General features: G+C 43.0%; 1 protein-coding gene across 4 annotated transcripts in view; it reads left to right on the plus strand.

Moving 5' to 3' along the window:
* The window catches only part of WLS (Wnt ligand secretion mediator), a 116,696-nt gene that overhangs the window by 93,031 nt on the left and 4,480 nt on the right, over window positions 1–19,185 (plus strand). For 2 of the 4 annotated variants that reach the window (XM_070367864.1, XM_070367862.1), the window contains 3 exons: window positions 4,779–4,862; window positions 11,782–11,935; window positions 15,582–15,714. In XM_070367864.1, coding sequence (XP_070223965.1) covers window positions 4,779–4,862; window positions 11,782–11,935; window positions 15,582–15,714 — 371 coding nt within the window. The remainder of the gene's footprint in view (window positions 1–4,778; window positions 4,863–11,781; window positions 11,936–15,581; window positions 15,715–19,185) is intronic. The other 2 variants (XM_005895774.2, XM_005895773.2) reach the window with 1 other exon arrangement.

Raw genomic sequence — 19,185 nt, forward strand, 5'->3', positions numbered from 1 at the left:
CAGGGAATTACCCAGAGTCCACACACCTTATTCCTTGTCTGACCTTAACCAGTGCCTCACCTGCTTAGGCAGACTCTCAGAGGACTCTAGCTGGTTCACTGAAGAATTCCAGGTACTGACTCTTTCCTTTAAATTTTATCCTTTCCCACTACTGCATCAGTGAGGAAAAGGCCCGTATTGGGGCACAGGCTCAAAAATATGCTGATGAATTACACATTGCCCAACCACATCGATACCCTGTTGGCCTGACAGCCGTGCCTCTAATGCATCCCATTTGGGACTATCAGCCAGGCCAGCCTGGTTTTGCTGGTAGGGATCCTTTGCCTCATTAAAGGGATGAAATGATGCATAATTAAACCTGTTAACTATGATAAGGTTAAATAGATCACCCAAGTCAAAGATGAAAATCCAGCCCTATTTCAGACTTGATTATTTGCAACCTACTTCATTAGTCAGTCAGCCCCTGACATCTGTCAGAAGCTTCAGAAACTTAAGGGGCCCCAGACCCCTCTCAGTCTTCTTATAGACCCAGCCTTCAGTGTTTTTAACAATAAGGAGCACGCTGAGGAGGAAAAGAAGAAATGCATGACTTAAGGAAGGACAACAAGCCAGGCTTTTGGCAGCTGTCATGACAAGACCTAACCCACCTCCTGGTTACTCCAGAAGTACTCCCAGAAGACTCCCACCAGGAAAGGGAGCATGTTTTAGCTGTGGGAACCCTAAACACTAGATCAAGGAATGCCGTGGAGACATGTCCCAGCCTCCACCCTAGCTGCCATGCCCAGTTTGTAAGAAGATGGGTCACTGGAGGAGGGGATTGCCCCCAGCTCTGAAGGAAGTGAGGAAGTTCCCCCATGCTAGTCATGGCAGTGGTTGATTGACAGGACCTGGGACCTCCCAAGCGTTTGGAGGAGACAGTCATCATCACGTGGGAGGTACCTCAGGTGACCATTGTAGCAGGTGAGCTTGTCCAATTTCTAGCAGACGTGAGAAACACTAACTCTGTCCAGACTTCTCACACTGGGTCCCCTTCCCCTGAAACCTGCTCTGTTGCAGAAGGAAAGCTAAAACTAAAACATTTTACCACCCTTTTAACTTGCACTTGACTCTTAAAATTTTCCAGTTTCTTGTCATGCCTGAATACCCCTAACCCATTATTGGGAAGTGATTTTCTCTTAGCTTTAGGGGTAACTCTTTCTCTGAAGACCAAAGCGAAGGAGTGTTTTTGACTGGACTGTGTATTATATAAGACATGGATGATCCAATCCAAAATATTCCCTCAGAATCTGATTTCCATAGGAAATCCCAGGGAAGGCAAAATTTGTCACTCCTATAAAACTCACCTCAAAGGAAACTAATCACTTCCCTTCTAGGCACCAGTACCCCATAAAATCAGAGGTTCGATGAGGCCTCCAACCCCTAATCTAAAAATTCATTAAATACAGACTTTTGGTGCCATGCCAATCTCCCTGTAATACGTCAAATCCTACCTGGTGGTCTTTAGGAACCCTTATCTCTGCCATCTTTTTTAAATGCAAATTTTTTAAAAGGGGGTAAGGTAATTTAGAACTGACTAGTCAAGGATAAATGGAAATCCTAAGTATCTTCTCTGTAAACACCAGTAAGAAAGAGTTTAGCTATCTAGATAAGTGACCTTGATTTGTTCCAGCTGCCAGAAGCCAAGTTTGAATCCAACCCCTTGTAACTGATGGATTTTACATTTTTGTAACCGACTCAGGGCTGAAATTTTGAAATGGGAACTATGAGGTCTCTGTGTTTGCATGTTTGTATGTGTCTGTGTTGTAGATGTATGGTATTGCCAAAAGGAAATTAAGTGCTTATAGTAGTACAAACACTCAGAAAACTGGCCAGAACAAAGTTCAGGTTCATGTCATCTGTAAGATTTTCTGTACTACACAGATATCTGGGATTGGAGGTGCCTAAACTTATTGATTTGATTGATATAGACATGTGTTTAGTGTCATCAACATTAAATATAATACCTTTATTGTACCTAGATTTATTAGAGGTCAAAAAAGACCTCATTCTGTCTTTTACAAATTTGTCAACAAGAAAATTAACTCGATGTGAAAAAAAGCTTTTAAGGAAAGTGGGTTGTGTGTTTTCAGTAAAAAAGTTATGAGCAGTGGGATTGCATTTTATTAAGGGAAAATAAAGTAAGTGTGTCTTCCAGTTGTATCTGGATGGAAAAAAATAAAGTGATGGATACAGACAGTGATGGAGGGTTCTGGAAACTGGACCCCGAGAAAAGGGAAATTGCATGGCCAGAATTGACTAAGTTTGGAATACATGTAATTGAGTAAATTAATTTAAAAAGTAAGTTGGTGCAGAACCTGAATTTGGGCTTTCTCTTTGTTAAAAGGACACGTTTTCTTAAAATGTTGAATTGCCTATGGTAACAGATTTAAAATTTCTTTGCCTTTAAAATCTTTTATTGTCATTTTGGTTAAGATACAAATATTGTCACAGTGACTTAGATCTTATTTGATCAAGTGTTTTAAAACTTTTTGACAAGCTTCCAAAATATTGAATTTTAATTAAAGTTCTTTTGATTTCCAGCTAACTTTGGGATACTTTAGTGGGTCCCTGAGGTATCTCAAAGAGAAATATTTGACTAGGATTATTTGATATGTTAATTTAAATGTAATCATTTGTAATTCTGGTTACTATAACCAAGTTTCATTATTGATTAAACTGTAATCAGATGTTTAACCTTGTGGTTTTAAGTCTTTTATCATTTATAGATATTTTTGTACTTTGTTGCTGTTACAAAAAGTGCTTCATCATCAAGGAGATTCATATAAAGTCTATGGAAGCTGTTACAACAGTTCCACATCAAGATGATGGCTACATGAGGATTCCAGCCCATACCAATTTAAAACAAGACTCTCTCCTGCCCCTGCAACCCCTAGATCAGGCGCTCAGAGATTTTTACTCCCTGACAGGCAGGGTCAACACCCCTACTCAGCCTTGAAGCAGTTACAGAAGGCAGTTGCCCCTCTGCTTCCCATAAGAATATGAGTGTAAAACTACTGAGGGGGGAATGAAATGAAAGGGAAAGGGGCAGGGCACAGCCTTTTAAAAGAATGATATGGCCATAGAACATGACAAGAACTTAGAAGTAACAGTGTCCAAGACCGGTATGAGCCTTATTATGTGCTCATTGTAATATGTTAGCACATTAAGTAATACAGCCACTAGAACCAGGACAGTTCTGAGGCTAACCATAAAAGACCAAAAAGTGGGCGGTGGCCCAATTCCTGGAAATCTCCACCCTTTCCCCAAAATAATTGGAATAATCCTCCCACTCATCAGCTTATGAAATTACTCAACTCATAAAAGCTAACCCTGCCCTATTTGGGGACTCTCAAGCCTTATGAAATGGAGCACCCTCTGTGGATTGTGTTTCTCCCAAGTTTTTCTCATTTTCTGAGATAGCCCACACTCGGTCTATAGAGTATTCCTCTCTAACTAAGTTCACTTCTTATCTATCACCTGTCTGAATTCTTTTGCGACGAAGCAAGAACTTCAGATTCACCAGAAACAGCACATCTCTGGACTCATTGAGGAACTGGTGCTCACTGGCCCCTGCTTGATAAGAACACACACACACACCCCCCACTATGCCTGGAGATGTGGGGGATATGGAAGCCTCTATTTCAAATACACAGAGATTCGCATGTGTTATAGGCTGTCTGGGCAAAATAAAAGGCTAAATCCTGCTCTAAGAAGCATCTGGCTTTCTGGCTTATCTAGGTCTTAGAGTTTTCTGTGGTATAAATGTCTTTCTATCCTCAATAAAGAGTAAACTTGTTCAGCAGGTTCTTCAGCTTTGGAATGGAATGTGGGTGCGAACTAGATAGGAGACCTGACTATAGCAGAATTGGGATTTGGCTTGAAGTGAGGCTTTATTTAAAATTCTCCTGCTGAGAATCAGCCTTTAGAGTAGGATTCAGCCCAGGTGATCTGATTTCAGTTAGCCAACTTTTCCCTAAAATATTCAGCAGGTGCTCACATAGAGTTCAGTGGTCTTTGTTTACAGATCATGCCCCTATTCAAGAGACACCCTAGACAGACTGACATCTCTGATGCAGGCAACACATTCTTAATTTTTCAAGGATCCCTTGGGCTCATGCCACTTCCTTGGAGGCATGGGCCTCATTCCTTTGTGAAAAGAGAAACAGAAACTGCAGAGCTACAGGGTTTCCATAGACAGCAGAAATAAGAGCCCCTGAATAAGAGGCCTCTCTCCCAGACACACGGGTTCCCTCAGTACTCCTCTCAGGAAAGCAGGGGTATTTTCAGAAGCTTTGCCCGTGTCTCGAACTGGAATGACACATGAGAAAATGCAACCAAATCCACTTCATGTTGATTAATATGCACATTTCTTTTTGTTCACTGGAGCAGAATTTTATTACAACCGCAGAAAACTTGGATTTGGTAACTTTGAACCCTTGCAGAGAAGCATAACCAGCTTAGCAGGGAAATTAGCAGCCTCATGACGTGCTGTGAATGTAATTTACCAGGCTCTGGTATCACTGTTTCATGAGAGATAAGAAGCTAGGAAATATTTGGCCCAATAAATTTTTCAGCCACATTCACCTCTGCAGGAGAAATGTTACTATGTGAAATTATTTTACTGTCACTCTTAGGGATTGGTTTTACAGATTTCTTTAAAATTAGCTTTTGATAGGTTTATATTTTGAGAAAAGGATTGGTGGTAGAGTGTTAAAACTGCTTTCTTTCTTTCCTAATAGGGGCTAATTTTCAGGTTCAAGTTCCTCATGCTTATCACCTTGGCCTGTGCTGCCATGACTGTCATCTTCTTCATTGTTAGTCAGGTAAGTGGACCCAAAGAGCTCAGGATGACAATGTCCTGAAAAGGTGCCTCTACTTTACAGCAAATTCTGTGGAGCTACTGTGAAAGGAGTGAAGAAGTTGTTATGCTGGGCAGCTCATCAAGCTATTTGTTTTAGGCTGCTCTGATCTGGGACTTGTTATCACTTTTCCAGAGGCAGACTGAATTTTCCTTTCAGTGCAGTCTCATAGGAGGAAAAAGTTAGTAAATAAAAGCCTGCTGCTAGATTGAAGGGCACTTGTTTCATTCACTTAAGAGAATAACTTATCAAGCTCCGTAGCAGAATAACAATGAGCAAGTATTAATTTGATTTGATCCTTATCTAGCATTAACATAGATCCTTTTACAGTCCATCACCATTCTTTATAATAATTATATTGCCGTTTACAACATGAAATATATTTCAAAAGTCCCCTTGATAGAGCTTTATCCTTTTGCTGCTGCCGCTGAGTCGCTTCAGTCGTGTCCGACTCTGTGCAACCCCATAGATGGCAGCCCACCAGGCTCCCCCGTCCCTGGGATTCTCCAGGCAAAAACACTGGAGTGGGTTGCCATTTCCTTCTCCAGTGCATGAAAGTGAAAAGTGAAAGTGAAGTCGCTCAGTCGTGTCCGACTCTTAGCGACCCCATGGACTGTAGCCCACCAGGCTCCTCCGTCCATGGATTTTCCAGGCAAGAGTATTGGAGTGGGGTGCCATTGCCTTCTCCGATCCTTTTGCTAGTTATTTCCAAAACTCAAAATTTTGCTATACTTGAAAATCTCAGTCATGATAATGATTTTTAAATATCAGTAACTTGTTTTGAAAAGTGAAAAGTACTGTTTAAATCATGTACTGTGCTTAGTCGCTCAGTTGGTCTGACTCTTTGCAACCCCATGGACTGTAGCCCACCAGGCTCCTCTGTCCATGGGGATTCTCCAGGCAAGAATATTGGAGTGGATTACCAAGCCCTCTTCCAGGGGATCTTCGCAACCCAGGTATTGAACCCAGGTTTCCCGAATTCAGGCAGATTCTTTACCATCTGAGCCACCAGGGAAGCTTAGGTATCTATCATTCTTTTGAGCTTCACACAAGTCTTTTGGGTAGGTAGGATATCCCAGTTTGCTAGAATATGAAATTTAATGGCCTTAGAGACATTTCCCATTTATGCTGTCTTCCACTGGGTGAGCTGTGAATGGATTACTTAACAATTCCAAGGATTAATTTTCTTATCCATAAAATGGATGTAACAGTACCACCTGAAGTAGGTGGCTGTAGGGATCATATGAAGTAATGCTTATAAAAGAATCTGTGGACTGCCTGGCACACTGTGAGCATGAATAGCTGTCCTCTTATGAATAGCAACAAGGGTGAATGTTGTGTCAAAGGATGTCCAGTAAGTTAGGGACCAGAATCAGATCTTTCTGATTTTCTTTGCCAATTGCTCTGTCATCCCTATATTTGGCTAAAATTAAGAATGTTAGTAGTGCTGGTATAGCCTTACAACAAGACTTGCCCCATTCAGCTAGCAAGCTTCCTTTTAGGAGAGGGGCTCCTAAGCTTTTTGTGTGTTCTGGACCCCTTAGGCAAACTTGGGTGAAGGCCATGGCCTTCCAAACATCCAAAAGCCTCTTCTTTGAGTGTTTTTAAGTAAACAGAATACTTGGATTTAAAAGGGAATCATACAGATAGATGGTATATATTTGCAATTATACTTTTACAGATATTTCAGATCTGTAGTATAATTGATATGAAAATATGATTTCTATTGGAGACAAAGTTGCAGGTGGTGCTAATACTATGGGAATTTATTTTTTACATTCACAATGGAAAGAAATGATAGCCTTTCAGTTAGAGACTGGTGAGAATAAAGATATAATTTTTTCTCACTCTAGTTCATTGACCCCTTGAATTCTATCCAGGGATACTCAAGGGTGCCTCTAACCCCTAGAGCCCTGTTGGCTATGTCTCAGCAGAGCTAGTGCTGCTGCTGAAGGCTGAAGTGAGTAGAAAAAAATAAATACGCATACATATCTTAGGAAGTTCTGTTCACCACCTTTGCTTTGACCTATAACAGTGCTGTGTTTGTATCAGACTGTTTGTTTATAAAACTTTGGAAACTTCACTTTCCACTCCAAATGCAGTAAAAATATTTCAAATTCTGAATAAGCTTTTTATTCAACCAGCTGAGGCTCCAACAAGGGTGTCTGAGGCCAGATTTATCCCTTGGTTGATTCCCTCATGTGACCAAAAAGCTTTCTAGTCCTCCAGTCCCTCAGTAATGCACTGTGACACGTAATACAGCTAGTTCTGCAAGGCTGAGAGAGCAGGACGCACCCTTGGAGAAACAGAACCTTGAGGAAGGTAGCTGAGGATGAAAAGGTATTACCAAGATACGTCCTCAGGGAGACAAAAAGAAAGGGCACTTTTGCTCCCAGCACGTATTTCCACCACTTTAGTTTCTTATTTATTTATTTTTGGCTGTGTTGTGTGGCATGCAGGATCTCAGTTTCCCAGCCAGGGATTGAACCCGTGCTCCCTGTAGTGGAAGCGCAGAGTCTTAACCACTGGACTGCCAGGAAAGCCTCTCTGCAACTTTAGAAAGCTGAAGTCATCCCCCACAGCCCTACCTCACCCCACTTGCTTTCTGCAGAGTCCCTCCCACCTGAAGTCAAGAGGGACTTTGTGCTGGTGTTTAAGGTGGCTATGTGTTGCCCAAATTTATCTTGTACGTATTTAATTAGTGCACCTTTTTGAAGCAAAGGAGGCCAGTCTTCCAAGTTGCAGACTTTGTGGCTTTTAGAAAAAGATTGATATTCTACTGCCCTAGTATTTTCTAGCAGGGCTCCAGCCTGTGGCTGGCTTTTTATATCTGCTGCAACAGTCAACAGTCAGCCTGGAGTGGATTTCAACTCTAAGAGGGTAGCAATGAGGTCTTTTGGATTCCATTAGCTCCTTACAGTCCTCCTGCTGGGTTTTTTTTTTTTTTTTTTTTTTAAGGTTTATTTTTAGATATCTAAGACGTTTTCAGGCATAACTCTCAGTGTCCCAGGTACTGTATTAATACAGTCATCAGAGGATTTATTTTTTAATGTCATTTTGGAATGTCTCAGCAATGAGCTCACCTGAAAGGAAACCTATTGGGTAACTTTTTGAAATAGATCCCAGCCTTAGGTAAAAGGAATGTATTAAAAACTCCCATTATACTCTCAGACTTGCTGGGAGAGCTTGCATTTAAGCCCCATGAAATATAATGCGAGGGGATCTCGCCAGGATATTGAAGCTCTGAGGCCAGGAATGAAAGGCTGATGGAAGCTGTGGAATGCGGTGACCTTGAGGCTTTGTAGCTGGGTACTGAGGTGCAGTCTTTTAATGCCGGCCATTTTAATGGCCTCAGTCATAGCAACCGGGCGATGGCACATCACAGTCTGGTATTTTAGTCCCTTCACTCTGGAAAAGAAAGAGGCGTTCCATTTAGAGGTGGCAGGCAGTAGGGAACAGAAGTGCAATGCAGGAAAGAAGGTCACTGACCTTCATGAAGGGGACTCCAGGTACCTGACATTCAGGTCAAGTCATATGTAGCAAACTCCCAGAGAGCCAGTCTGCAGGTTTGTTTTTTTTTGGGAGGGGAGGGGCAGTTGGACATGCCATCACTTCATTCTGTTACTTATAGAGGAAATGTTTCCAGTAAGAGAGCCTGTGTCTGGGATCTGGAAATCTTGTTGTGAAGTGGAATGCTGGTTGTCAAGACTACTGGGTGTAAAGGGATTTGACCTTCACTTGGCTACAGGGGTATAATTGGGTGGTTTCACACAAAAGTAAATTGTTCAAATGTGAAATCAGGAAAAACGGGGACTTTTAGAAATAAGACTTTAGGTAGAGGGGAGATTATTTTCCTTTTTCTTTTTGTGGTTGGGGCTACCTGATTTTTCTCTCTGAAAGTTTAAAGAGCGTGACTGTCACCTCTTTGCCTTAGCATTCATAAGATTTGGACTCACAAGGCCTGCTCTGTTGAGGCTGCTCGTTGTGGTATGTATTAGTGGGAATGTACTCAGAGCTCAGGATGTCTCAAGCATGAATAATTGAGAGAGGAGAGAGGAAAGCACAATGGGGTCTCCTAACAGTAGAGTGACGTTATGTATACAGTCCAGTTATGCAAATTCAACTCTTTGCCCTCAGCAGGAAATAACGCATTTAGAGATTACAAATTAAAGAGTATGGGTAATTCTGCAACTCCATTCTAAACAAGTGCACGTGTCCTGAAGCAGGCATGGGCAAGGGGCATGAATCTACTGTTTCTTCAGCCAGTCTTGGCTCCAGTGTGTCCCTCATAAGCATTTCATTTCAGTGGTTCTACTGTAAAATTGTATTTTGCATGTATATGCAGTTATATACCAAACATTACTACATCTGAGATATACAGTGCATATATATTTTATATAGATTTAAATATACAAACTATATATATAGTATATATATAATGCACATATACTCTCTCTCTATATATATACTGTATAAATATATGCATAATGCCCAATTAAGTGAATTTCAAAGGAAATTTGACCTGACATAATAGTCAGGTCTCTTAGTCTCTCTAAGTGAGAGACTCATCCTATTTAAGATACTATTCCTGCTCTTGTGTTGTATAGTAGTTAGGAACACCCTCCTTCTTTGGTGGGCCAGAGCCACAACTTTCCAGCTGAATAGTCTCGGGCAAGATACTCTCTGTGTCACAGTTTACCCATGAGTTGAGATGTTACCTACCTACCTCATAGAGCTGTTATTAAGGCTAAATGAGATCTTCCATACACATGGAAGTACTGTACTTAAAAGTAGGAAGAGTGACATTTGGTGATGTTTCTAAGAAGCAGTCCTGAATAGCTTGAATGCTGGTACATTATTCTAAAATCACTGATGAAATCCTTTTTTGCTAACACTTCCCTGAGCATGTCATATAGCGAATTATTTCCCAAAGGAAATAGCTTAGTGATGGTGGTTTGTTTATGAATCACAAAAATGAAAAATTATGTATGACCAAGGTCAAACTAAAAGTAAATAAGTGATAAGTCTATAATTCATTAACCTGGTTAACTGACACTCCAGGTCTTCCAGAAGGAAATACCTGCCCTTATAGCTTTATTCTTCCTGGTGGCCCTGTAAGTCATATGAGTTATACAGACTTTTGGTATATGGGTCTATACCAAATGAATATAGACCCACAGCCTCATAAACAGGAGGTGAAAGCAACCTACTTGCATAAGTCATTAACATTTAGAGATAGCTTGCCATCTTATACTTTAGCTGCTAGAAGGAGGGGCTCCTAGAGATGGATTATGTAATCCAGCCTATTAAGCTATCACAGAAACAGCTGTCTAACACTTTCTTTTATTCCCATTTAAGGTTTCCTGTGGGCTTCCCTTGTGGCTCAGCTGGTAAAGAATCCGCCTGCAATGGGGAAGACCCCAGTTCGATCCCTGGGTTGGGAAGATCCCCTTGAGAAGGGAAAAGCTACCCACTCAAGTATTCTGGCCTGGAGAATTCCATGGACTGTATAGTTCATGGGGTCGCAAAGAGTCAGACACGACTGAGCAACTTTTACTCTCAAGATTTCCTGTAGAAGGCAGTAGTCAAAATCATTTCACTGATCTCAGAACCAGCACAAATTTTTAGTTCCTCTGCTCCACAGTTTTCTTGACAGTTCTTAGTGCAATCCAAATGTCATCAGATAGCTCTTAAAACAATTACCATGTCATCAACATAGACAAAACCAGCCTCAAAACATTCTTGCCAAATTATAAAGCATATGAAAGCTTCATAATTACCTTCGTGAGTGGCTTACATATGTAACATTATAAAATAAGATTTATTGAATGTTTTCTGTAGGCCAGGAAATTCCTAAAAATATTTTTACCTAATTCTTCTTAGTGGTTAACCCTGCAGGTTTTTGTTTTGTACCTAAGAAAACTGAAGTTTAGAGTCTTAATCTTACTTCTCTTACATTATACAGAAAGGGAGTGGGAGAGCCTGGATTTGAAGCCAGGTTTCTGACTTCGAGCCTGTGTCTTTCTGCTTCTCTACACTGCCCCACCCAGGAAAACTACTCAGTCCAAGGACCATTTGTTTATTTAATGAGTACTGTGGTACATCAGGTCCTGAAGATATGGCAGAAAACAAACCAGAACTGGTCTTGCCTACAAGGTGTTTATATCCACCTTGCAGAAGGTGGAAGGTGGATAGCAGGGGAGGAACTATAACCGTGGAGAAGTGTTAGACGCAAATGCAGGTTCATTAAATTAGGTGTAACGATGTACTACTGTTTTAGGAAGAAGTACTCTCCAGGTGATGCTGATGTGCAGGCAAGATGAGAACCACTGACTTTGTGCCCGACATAGGAAACCCTCAGTTAACCTTAATTCATCCTAGTATGATTCAGATTGAAAAATGGAATCTTGGGGCTTTCTTGGTGGTCCAGTGGTTAAGAATCCACTTTGCAGTGTAAGGGACACCGATTCAGTCCCTGGTCTAGGAAGATTCCACATGCTGCAGAGCAGCTAACCCCGTGCGCCACAACTACTGAGCGGGTGCTCTCGAGTCCGTGCGCCACAACTAATGAGCCCACGTGCTACAACTCTGAAGCCCATGCACCTAGAACCTGTGCTCTGCAACAAGAAGCCGCCACATTGAGAAGCGTGCACACTGCAACAGAGATTAGCCTCCACTCACCGCAACTAGAGAAAGCCCATGTGGAGCAACGAAGACCAACCACAGCCACAATTTTTTAAAAGAAAACCCGTAAAAAAATGAAATCTTACATGGCCCTTCACTTTTCCAAATATGGGAGAGACTTGGTGTTTGTGTTAGGTGATTGTTACATTGGACTTGTTTCCTATTGGTTCCAATTGAATGTCACCCCTTTTTCCCATAGGTGACTGAAGGCCATTGGAAGTGGGGTGGTGTCACAGTCCAAGTGAACAGTGCCTTTTTCACTGGCATCTATGGCATGTGGAACCTGTATGTCTTTGCTTTGATGTTCTTGTACGCGCCATCCCATAAGAACTATGGGGAAGACCAATCCAATGGTGAGTTCTTTGGCATAGCTTTATTCAGGATAAGTAGGCTTCTGACTCTTCAAGACTTAGGCAGCAAAAGCTCCAGGTTCCCTAGTGAAATGTTTTCTCCAAGTGTGAACAAGCACCTCTAGGGACTCTGGGGCCATAAGACAAAAAAGCCAATACAGGACTGATATTTCTATGAATCCTCATTTTTAAAAATATTTAAAACGCATTGGGAATATTACATTCTAGTTTACAGTATCTCCCAGTCTTACTACAAAAATTAAATTTGCTTTCCTTAATTTTTTGAACAAAGTTGACTATTGAAAAGTGTGCCAAATTTATTCTTCTAGTTTGAGAACCACAATCTGAGATACTGGGTGGATGGGGACTGGCCCCTGAGTTGAAGTGGAGCTGGCTTCATTTTTTCCCTGCTCATTCTCCTGTAAGCCTGTCGACTTGTCCAAACCAATGGCCATGCTCCTGTCCCCATCGCCTTCCCTCCTTAAGTGCTAGTATGTGCTATCTGTGGTGCTGATGCTGCAAGGAGCCTTGGAGAACTTAGTCTAGCAGTTCTACAGATGAGGAAACTGAGACCCAAGAGAAGGGAGGGACTTGCCTGGGACTTCTCTACCAGCCATGGCAGAGGGAAATGAACACTGCTGCCTGGGCCAGTGCTAGTAACATGGAAGAGGGCCTGGTAAGCAACGCATCTGATAGCTCCTTTTTCTTTGCATACTTCAGCCTACATTGTTTGGCTCCACCTTTATTCTTCTCTTTTTTCATACCTGCTTTACCCTGAAGTGACAGTGTTAGTCACTCAGCCATGTCCAACTCTTTGTGACCCTATGGACTATACAGCCTGCCAGGCCCTCTGTCCATGGAATTGGAGTGGGTTGCCATTCGCTTCTCCAGGGCATCATCCCAACCCAGAGATTGAACCCAGGTCTCCTGCATTGGCATTGTCTGAGCCACTAAAGCCCTGGCCATATGCCTATCCCCCAGATATATCCCACCTCCATCTGGGCCTGACAAAACCCTATTCATCTTTTGAGTCTATTCAAAATGTTTCCTCCTAATCACTCTAGTTGGCATGTGGCAAATTATATTCAATAGAATATTGTTGCCATGGGATGCTGGTAGGTTTTCGTGGTCAAATAAGTTTGAGAATCACTGGGTTTTTAATCATCATTATTGTGATTTACTGTAGGATATATTAATGCCTTTAGCACACTAATTTGTACTGTTAAGTCTTTTAAAATGGGTAGGGGTAACAGCATTTCCAAATTCTCAAGTCATTTGGCCCTGCAACCTTTTTCCAGGCTATTTTTTTGATGTTCTAAAGAACAAGCTCATGTCCTCTTCATTGGCAGGAGGATTCTTAACCATTGGACCACCAGGGAAGACCTGCATTAATGCTTTAGAAACAAGAGTTCTAGATTAGCTTTCTTATTTCACAGATGGGCCAGTGATCTTGAGACAGGGCTGTGATGACATGAGAGAGAGGGCAGGGAGAAGAGGGCATCTGTGCTGAGGGTCAAGGGTAGTGGAATGGTCTCACCCACGGTCTGCAGTACTACACCTGACTCTGTACAAAAGCATCCTAGACACCAGGGTTCTCTTCCTTCCTACTCCGTGACTTCCTGTCATACTCAGTATCTCTGGCTATAGGTCCTGGGCAAGTGTAAAGACCATTGGCTCACCTATCTCACCTGCCCACCTCTTGGTCTGAGTGACTTCCCTTCTAGAAAGTATGTGAGCTGGGTAGGCTCCAGCTTCCTTTCTACTGCCAGCACTGTGTTTTCCATATGCATGGTGATTGGGAGCATGTGGTCTCTCTGTTGTTGTTGTTCAGTCGCTAAGTCATGTCTGACCCTTTGTGACCCATGAACTGCAGCATGCCCGGCTCCTCTGTCCCCCTCTATCTCTCAGAGTTTGCTCAAATTATGTCCATTAAGTCAGTGATGCTCTCTAACCATCTTATCCTCTGCCACCCCTTTCTCCTTTTGCTTTCACTCTTTCTCAGCATCAGGCTCTTTTCCAATGAGTCAGCTCTTCACAACAGGTGGCTAAAGTATTGTAGCTTCAACATCAATCCTTCCAATAAATATTCAGGGTTGATTTCCTTTAGGATTGATTGGTTTGATCTCCTTGCTGTCCAAGGGACTCTCAAGAGTCTTCTCCAGCACCACAGTTCTCTCTCCATGGCCTTCTAAAATGCCAGAGGAAGAGGTTCTGGACTTGTTAACAAAAATCTTGGTTTCATTTCATGGCCATCCTGTTGGACTGTGACAGAAACCATATGGACCTGTCCTTGACTTGAGAGTATTAAGCAGGAACCTAGTAGGTGGAGTTCCTGCCTTCCAGGGAAATACCACCTATAGCAGTAGCTGGACTTCCCGGGATGTTGGAATGATAATCCTAGCGGGTAAAAGTTATGGGTATGCTGCAGCAGTTTTTGGATGTAAACTGTTCTGCTTGTTTTTGTTGTGTGACTTGTCAAACTGCTTGCCCTCCCTGTGCACCACTTTTCCCACCTGTAGATGATCTCTTAAAGTCTTCTGGGAACATAAAATTTTGTGATTGTTTTCCTTCCTATTAGCAGGGAAGGGGCAGAAGAGCACCTCCTTCATATAGTGGCCATCCAGGGGGTGATTCTGTCACATGTAAGGGTTCTCTAAACACTGGTAAGAATTCACCCAAGCCCAGCACTTTCAGGCACATGTGAGGCCAGAGCTGTGGCCAAGCCTACAGGGGCAGGATGACTGCCTTCTACCCAGTGACACTGGATGCTTGACCTGTGAGCCAGGTGCTAGGCGGCTCCCATGAGGACTTCTCATCCAGGACAACAGCCACCGTCCTAGGCTTCAAACCTTGCAGTTGAGGAAAGTACTTGATTTGTTCCCCAGTAGATTTGTTGCTGTTGAAGACCACACAACACACAGATCTGCAATTTCACAGAAAGCTCAAAGCTATTCTCCATAGGAGGTCATATTCCCCGAATCCCATGCCAAGAGGTGTTCAGAAACAGACATGGTTGTTCTGGATTGTCGTTTACGACTGGGTTGTGCTGCCTGCATGTAGTGGCCACGCTCTAGGGGTGCTGTATGTCCAACATTGAGGAAAACAGTCCCTTATTGTAAAGAGTGGTCCTGCCCAACATGCCAGTAGGGCCCTGGTTGAAAATCATTCAAGCAGTCCAGCGGCAGACTCTTCGGGGACCCTGTTCTGATCATAAACACAATAGTCACACAATTCAGCATCTCTGTAGTGATGACACGACCCACTGTGACTGTGCAGCAGTCAGCGAGCCCCTGGTGGCTTTCTGTGCTTCTCGCGTCCCTGGGCAGTGCTGTGTCTGGAAAGGGCTTGTCCAAGTTGGGTTCTCTGATCATTTTCCTTCTCTGCTCTCTTTTTATCTCCTCATCCGCTGCCAGACCACACACTGTATCACAGGAATTATGGAGCATTTACCAAGATTTTGAAGCTCCTTGGAAAGAGCTAATTTGGAATAGTACGTGGAAACCTAGAAAATGAAGTCTCAGAGGGATACACTGTATTTTTAAAGTCTCTGAGTCTCTGGATGGCGTTCCTCCTCCTCCCCCCAGCCTTCTTTCCCTTTCTTGTGGAAAGTTTTTATTTTTAAATGGCTTGGACTCCCTCCCCACTCTAGCTTTTAAGGTCCAGAGCCAAGAATTTGGATTTCTTGCTATGGAGAATGAATCCCAGGTGTGTTGTGTTCTTCTTGTCTTCGTGAGATGGATCCTGGGTGGACCGCTGGAAAAAAGCTCATTTCCAGGAACTTGGTAAGCAGTTTCTGATGCAGTGGAAGCCAGGGAGGCTAAGGAAAGAGAAAGAGACATTAAGAAGCATTTTGTTTGGGAGATGGAAAGAGATGCCGAGAAGTATATATATGTGGAGGGGGAGTGGGTAAGAAGAAAGTGAAAGTAGAGAGCTTGGATTTTTGCTTCTCTCGTTCCGTCAAGGAATGGCGGAGAGAAAAGAAGTGGGAGACAGGTTTGAGAAAGGGTCGGTTTCCAAAGCACATTTTCTCTCACATAATTCTGTTTCTCTTTATTGTGTGGCTTGGAAAGCGACCCATAGAAATGAAGCAGTGGGTACCGCAGTGCTTAGCACTGTATGGGGTTTGAGAGGATGAGCGATAAAGACACAGTCCTTGCTCTCACAGAACCAGTAGCCCGGTCTGGGAGATGAGACTTCCTCCTCTGCCTCTTGAAACCCGGGACGTGGCAGGACGGCTCCAGCCAAACTGTCCGAGCCAGAATGTTTTCATGTGTCAGCGGCTGATTGGTGCCGCAGGGGTGTGGTGTTCTGGGTTCCAAACTGCTGGTTGATCCACTGTAGCTACAGTGTTGGCATAATAAACACGTTCAGATCAGTCTGTATGTGTGAGACAATCAATGTGTTCGTCTGTTTACAGACAATCATTTAGTCTGTATAAGGATATACATATACGCAGTCAATGGAATACACTTTTTTTTTAATCTAGCAAAGATACTTCAGATTCTCTTTCAGGAACCATTCGCATTTCCTGCCCTGCTGCTCCTGGGTTTTCATTAAAGCTCTTCCTTTTGCATGTGTGCATGCTAATGCTGCTTGTGTCGTGTCCGACCCTTTGCAACCCGCTGGACTGCATCCCACCAGGCTTCTCTGTCCATGGGATTTCCAAGGCAAGAATACTGGAGTGGGTTGTCGTGCCCTCTCCAGGGGATCTTCCCAACCCAGGGATCGAACCCGCATCTCTTGCATCTCCTGCATGGCAGGCAAATTCTTTACCACTAGCACCACCTGAGAAGCCTACTCTCCCTTTTACCTGTTTCCATAACTGCTCTGTGACTCATTGCTGATGTCTTCCCAGGCAGAAATGAACTCCAGCACAGGCTGGTGGTAATCTTTAGCCCAGAGAGAAGGCTTCATACCCCAGGGGCGTGACATCGATGCCCTGCCCACAGGACGCACTGACCAGATTCCCTCAGTTACCGGTTCATGTAGAGAAAAAAGTTGGAGCTGCTTAGGAAGTCAGACAATTCTCGATACTAGGTTTCATTTTTGTGTTATTTCATCTACGATATTCTTGTCAGAAGGTTTTAGGGAAAAAGTAAGAAATGGAATTCCTGACTGGATGACATAGGGAACAGGAGACACTAGTTGCCGACAGGTTCCTTTCTATTTCTGTTTGTACTGAATGGCTTCTGTCTGACACACCCTTTCTTTTGGAAGCCACAGCAGCAAGCCCGGGCCCCATGCCTTTGGAGCTACCGCTTGGTGTCAGTTTAGCTTCTAGAGGCCCCTGAGGTCTCCAGCTGCTTGTTTCACAGGAAAAGGTGGCTTTGGCCTTTGTTGCCTCAGTAAATGTTTGGTCTGAGTTGTGAGACTTAAACAGTGGCTGCTTTTTATTGCAATCTTTCCCCTGCTTGTGTGTTAGATACCATGCTCACACCCATGGTTTCCCTGGCTTCCCCTTGATGTCTGTGAGCAGTGATGGCCTGGGTCTTGCCCCCTGGACTGGACTCAGATTCTGAAGTGGGGCTTGACATCCTTCACATGTTCTCCCCCCGTGTGTGTCTATATCCTAATTTCTTTTTCTCATGAGAAGTTGTTCAGTTGCTAAGTTGTGTTAGACTCTGTGATCCCATGGACTACAAGTCGCCAGGCTTCCCTGTCCTTCACCATCTCCTAGAGTTTGCTCAAACTCATGTCCACTGAGTCAATGATACCATCCCACCATCTCATCCTTTGTCACCTCCTTCTCTTCCTGCCCTCAACCTTTGCCATCATCAGGGTCTTTACCGATGAGTTGGCTCTTCACATCAGGTGGCAAAGTGTTGGAGCTTCAGCTTCAGCATCACTCCTTCCAGTTCAGGGTTGATTTCCTCTTGGATTAACTGATTTGATCACCTTGCTGTCCAAGGGACTCCCAGGAGTCTTCTCCAGCACCACAGTTCGAAAGCATCAATTCTCTTGGATGCTCAGCCTTCTTTATGGTCCGACTCTCACATCTGTACATGACTGCTGGAAAAACCATAGCATTATGGTTACATTGGATTAGGGTTCACCCCAGCGGCTTCATTTTAAACTAGTCACCTCCTTAAAGACCCTGTGTCTAAATACTCACATCCTGAGGTACTGGGAAATAGGACTTCAACAAATGAATAGGGATGGCATATGATTCCAGCCATCATGCTAAGACTGCACGCAAAATGTCTAGGCTTTATGTGTTCCCTTCTTAGGCCTGGTGCTGAGTGTCTGGAGACAGGAAATGGCACACTTCAAGCCTGTTATAAACTGTCTTGATGGTTGAAAGGAATTGAGAGATGGCTGGACCCAGAGTTCCTGAACCCTGTGTCACCAAGATCTCACTCTGCCTTATTGCCCAGAAGGGATCACAAAGGCTGAGTCCTCCCAAAGTACACCTGTTTTCTAGCTGCATGTTTGTCCCTAAACCCTGGTGGGGAACACCAGTTTTAGGGTGTGGGATGAGAAACCAGGCAGAGCAGGGAGCAGCTAGACCAGCCCATGCTAGGACATCTCAGTGGGTATTTTAATGATCACTTAACTACATACCAGATACTGTCCTGGTGATTTACATTCTTTAAAAAAAGAGAAAAAAAAATTTTTTTTAAAGATTTAGAAAACCCACCATTCACCAGTTTGTTAACACCCAAAATGCAGAAAGAATGTAATCTTAAGAGTAAACAACAGTCCTTGATATGGAAATAATTTCGCTTTACAAACATTACTCGTGCCTTGATTTTTTTCATTTTGCCATGAACCAGGGACATCATTATCATTTGAGCTTAGCTTTGAAGGTGAATAGGAGGAGATTTGTTGTGGGAAAAAAATTCCACAGAAAAGGCAGGGGTGTTAGAGAAAGAACATAAAGTCTCGAAGAGGACACAGATGGTTTGGAATCCTGACTCCAATATATACTGTGACCTCAAGAAATAAATATGAACTCATGGTGTAAGAGTTGTCTGGCTTCCACATCTGCATAATGAGGTGTTAATTTACCCTAGTGCTTGTGAGGACAGAATTAGGTAGCCCTTATTAATATTAGAAAACGGTGGCTCTCTCCCAAATTTGTGAAACAGCCTTGAAATTCAATTAGAAGTTCCCCTTCTTTTGACTAAAGTATCCAGAGATACACAAATGATTGTCATTAGAATGCTGCCAATCTTAGGAAGCTGTGCTCATTATTATATCATTAGAGTGCATTTTGTATAGCTTTCTACATCCCCAGTATGCATTCCAGGCAG

Source organism: Bos mutus, chromosome 3, assembly GCF_027580195.1.
Source record: "Bos mutus isolate GX-2022 chromosome 3, NWIPB_WYAK_1.1, whole genome shotgun sequence".
Classification (NCBI taxonomy): domain Eukaryota; kingdom Metazoa; phylum Chordata; class Mammalia; order Artiodactyla; family Bovidae; genus Bos; species Bos mutus.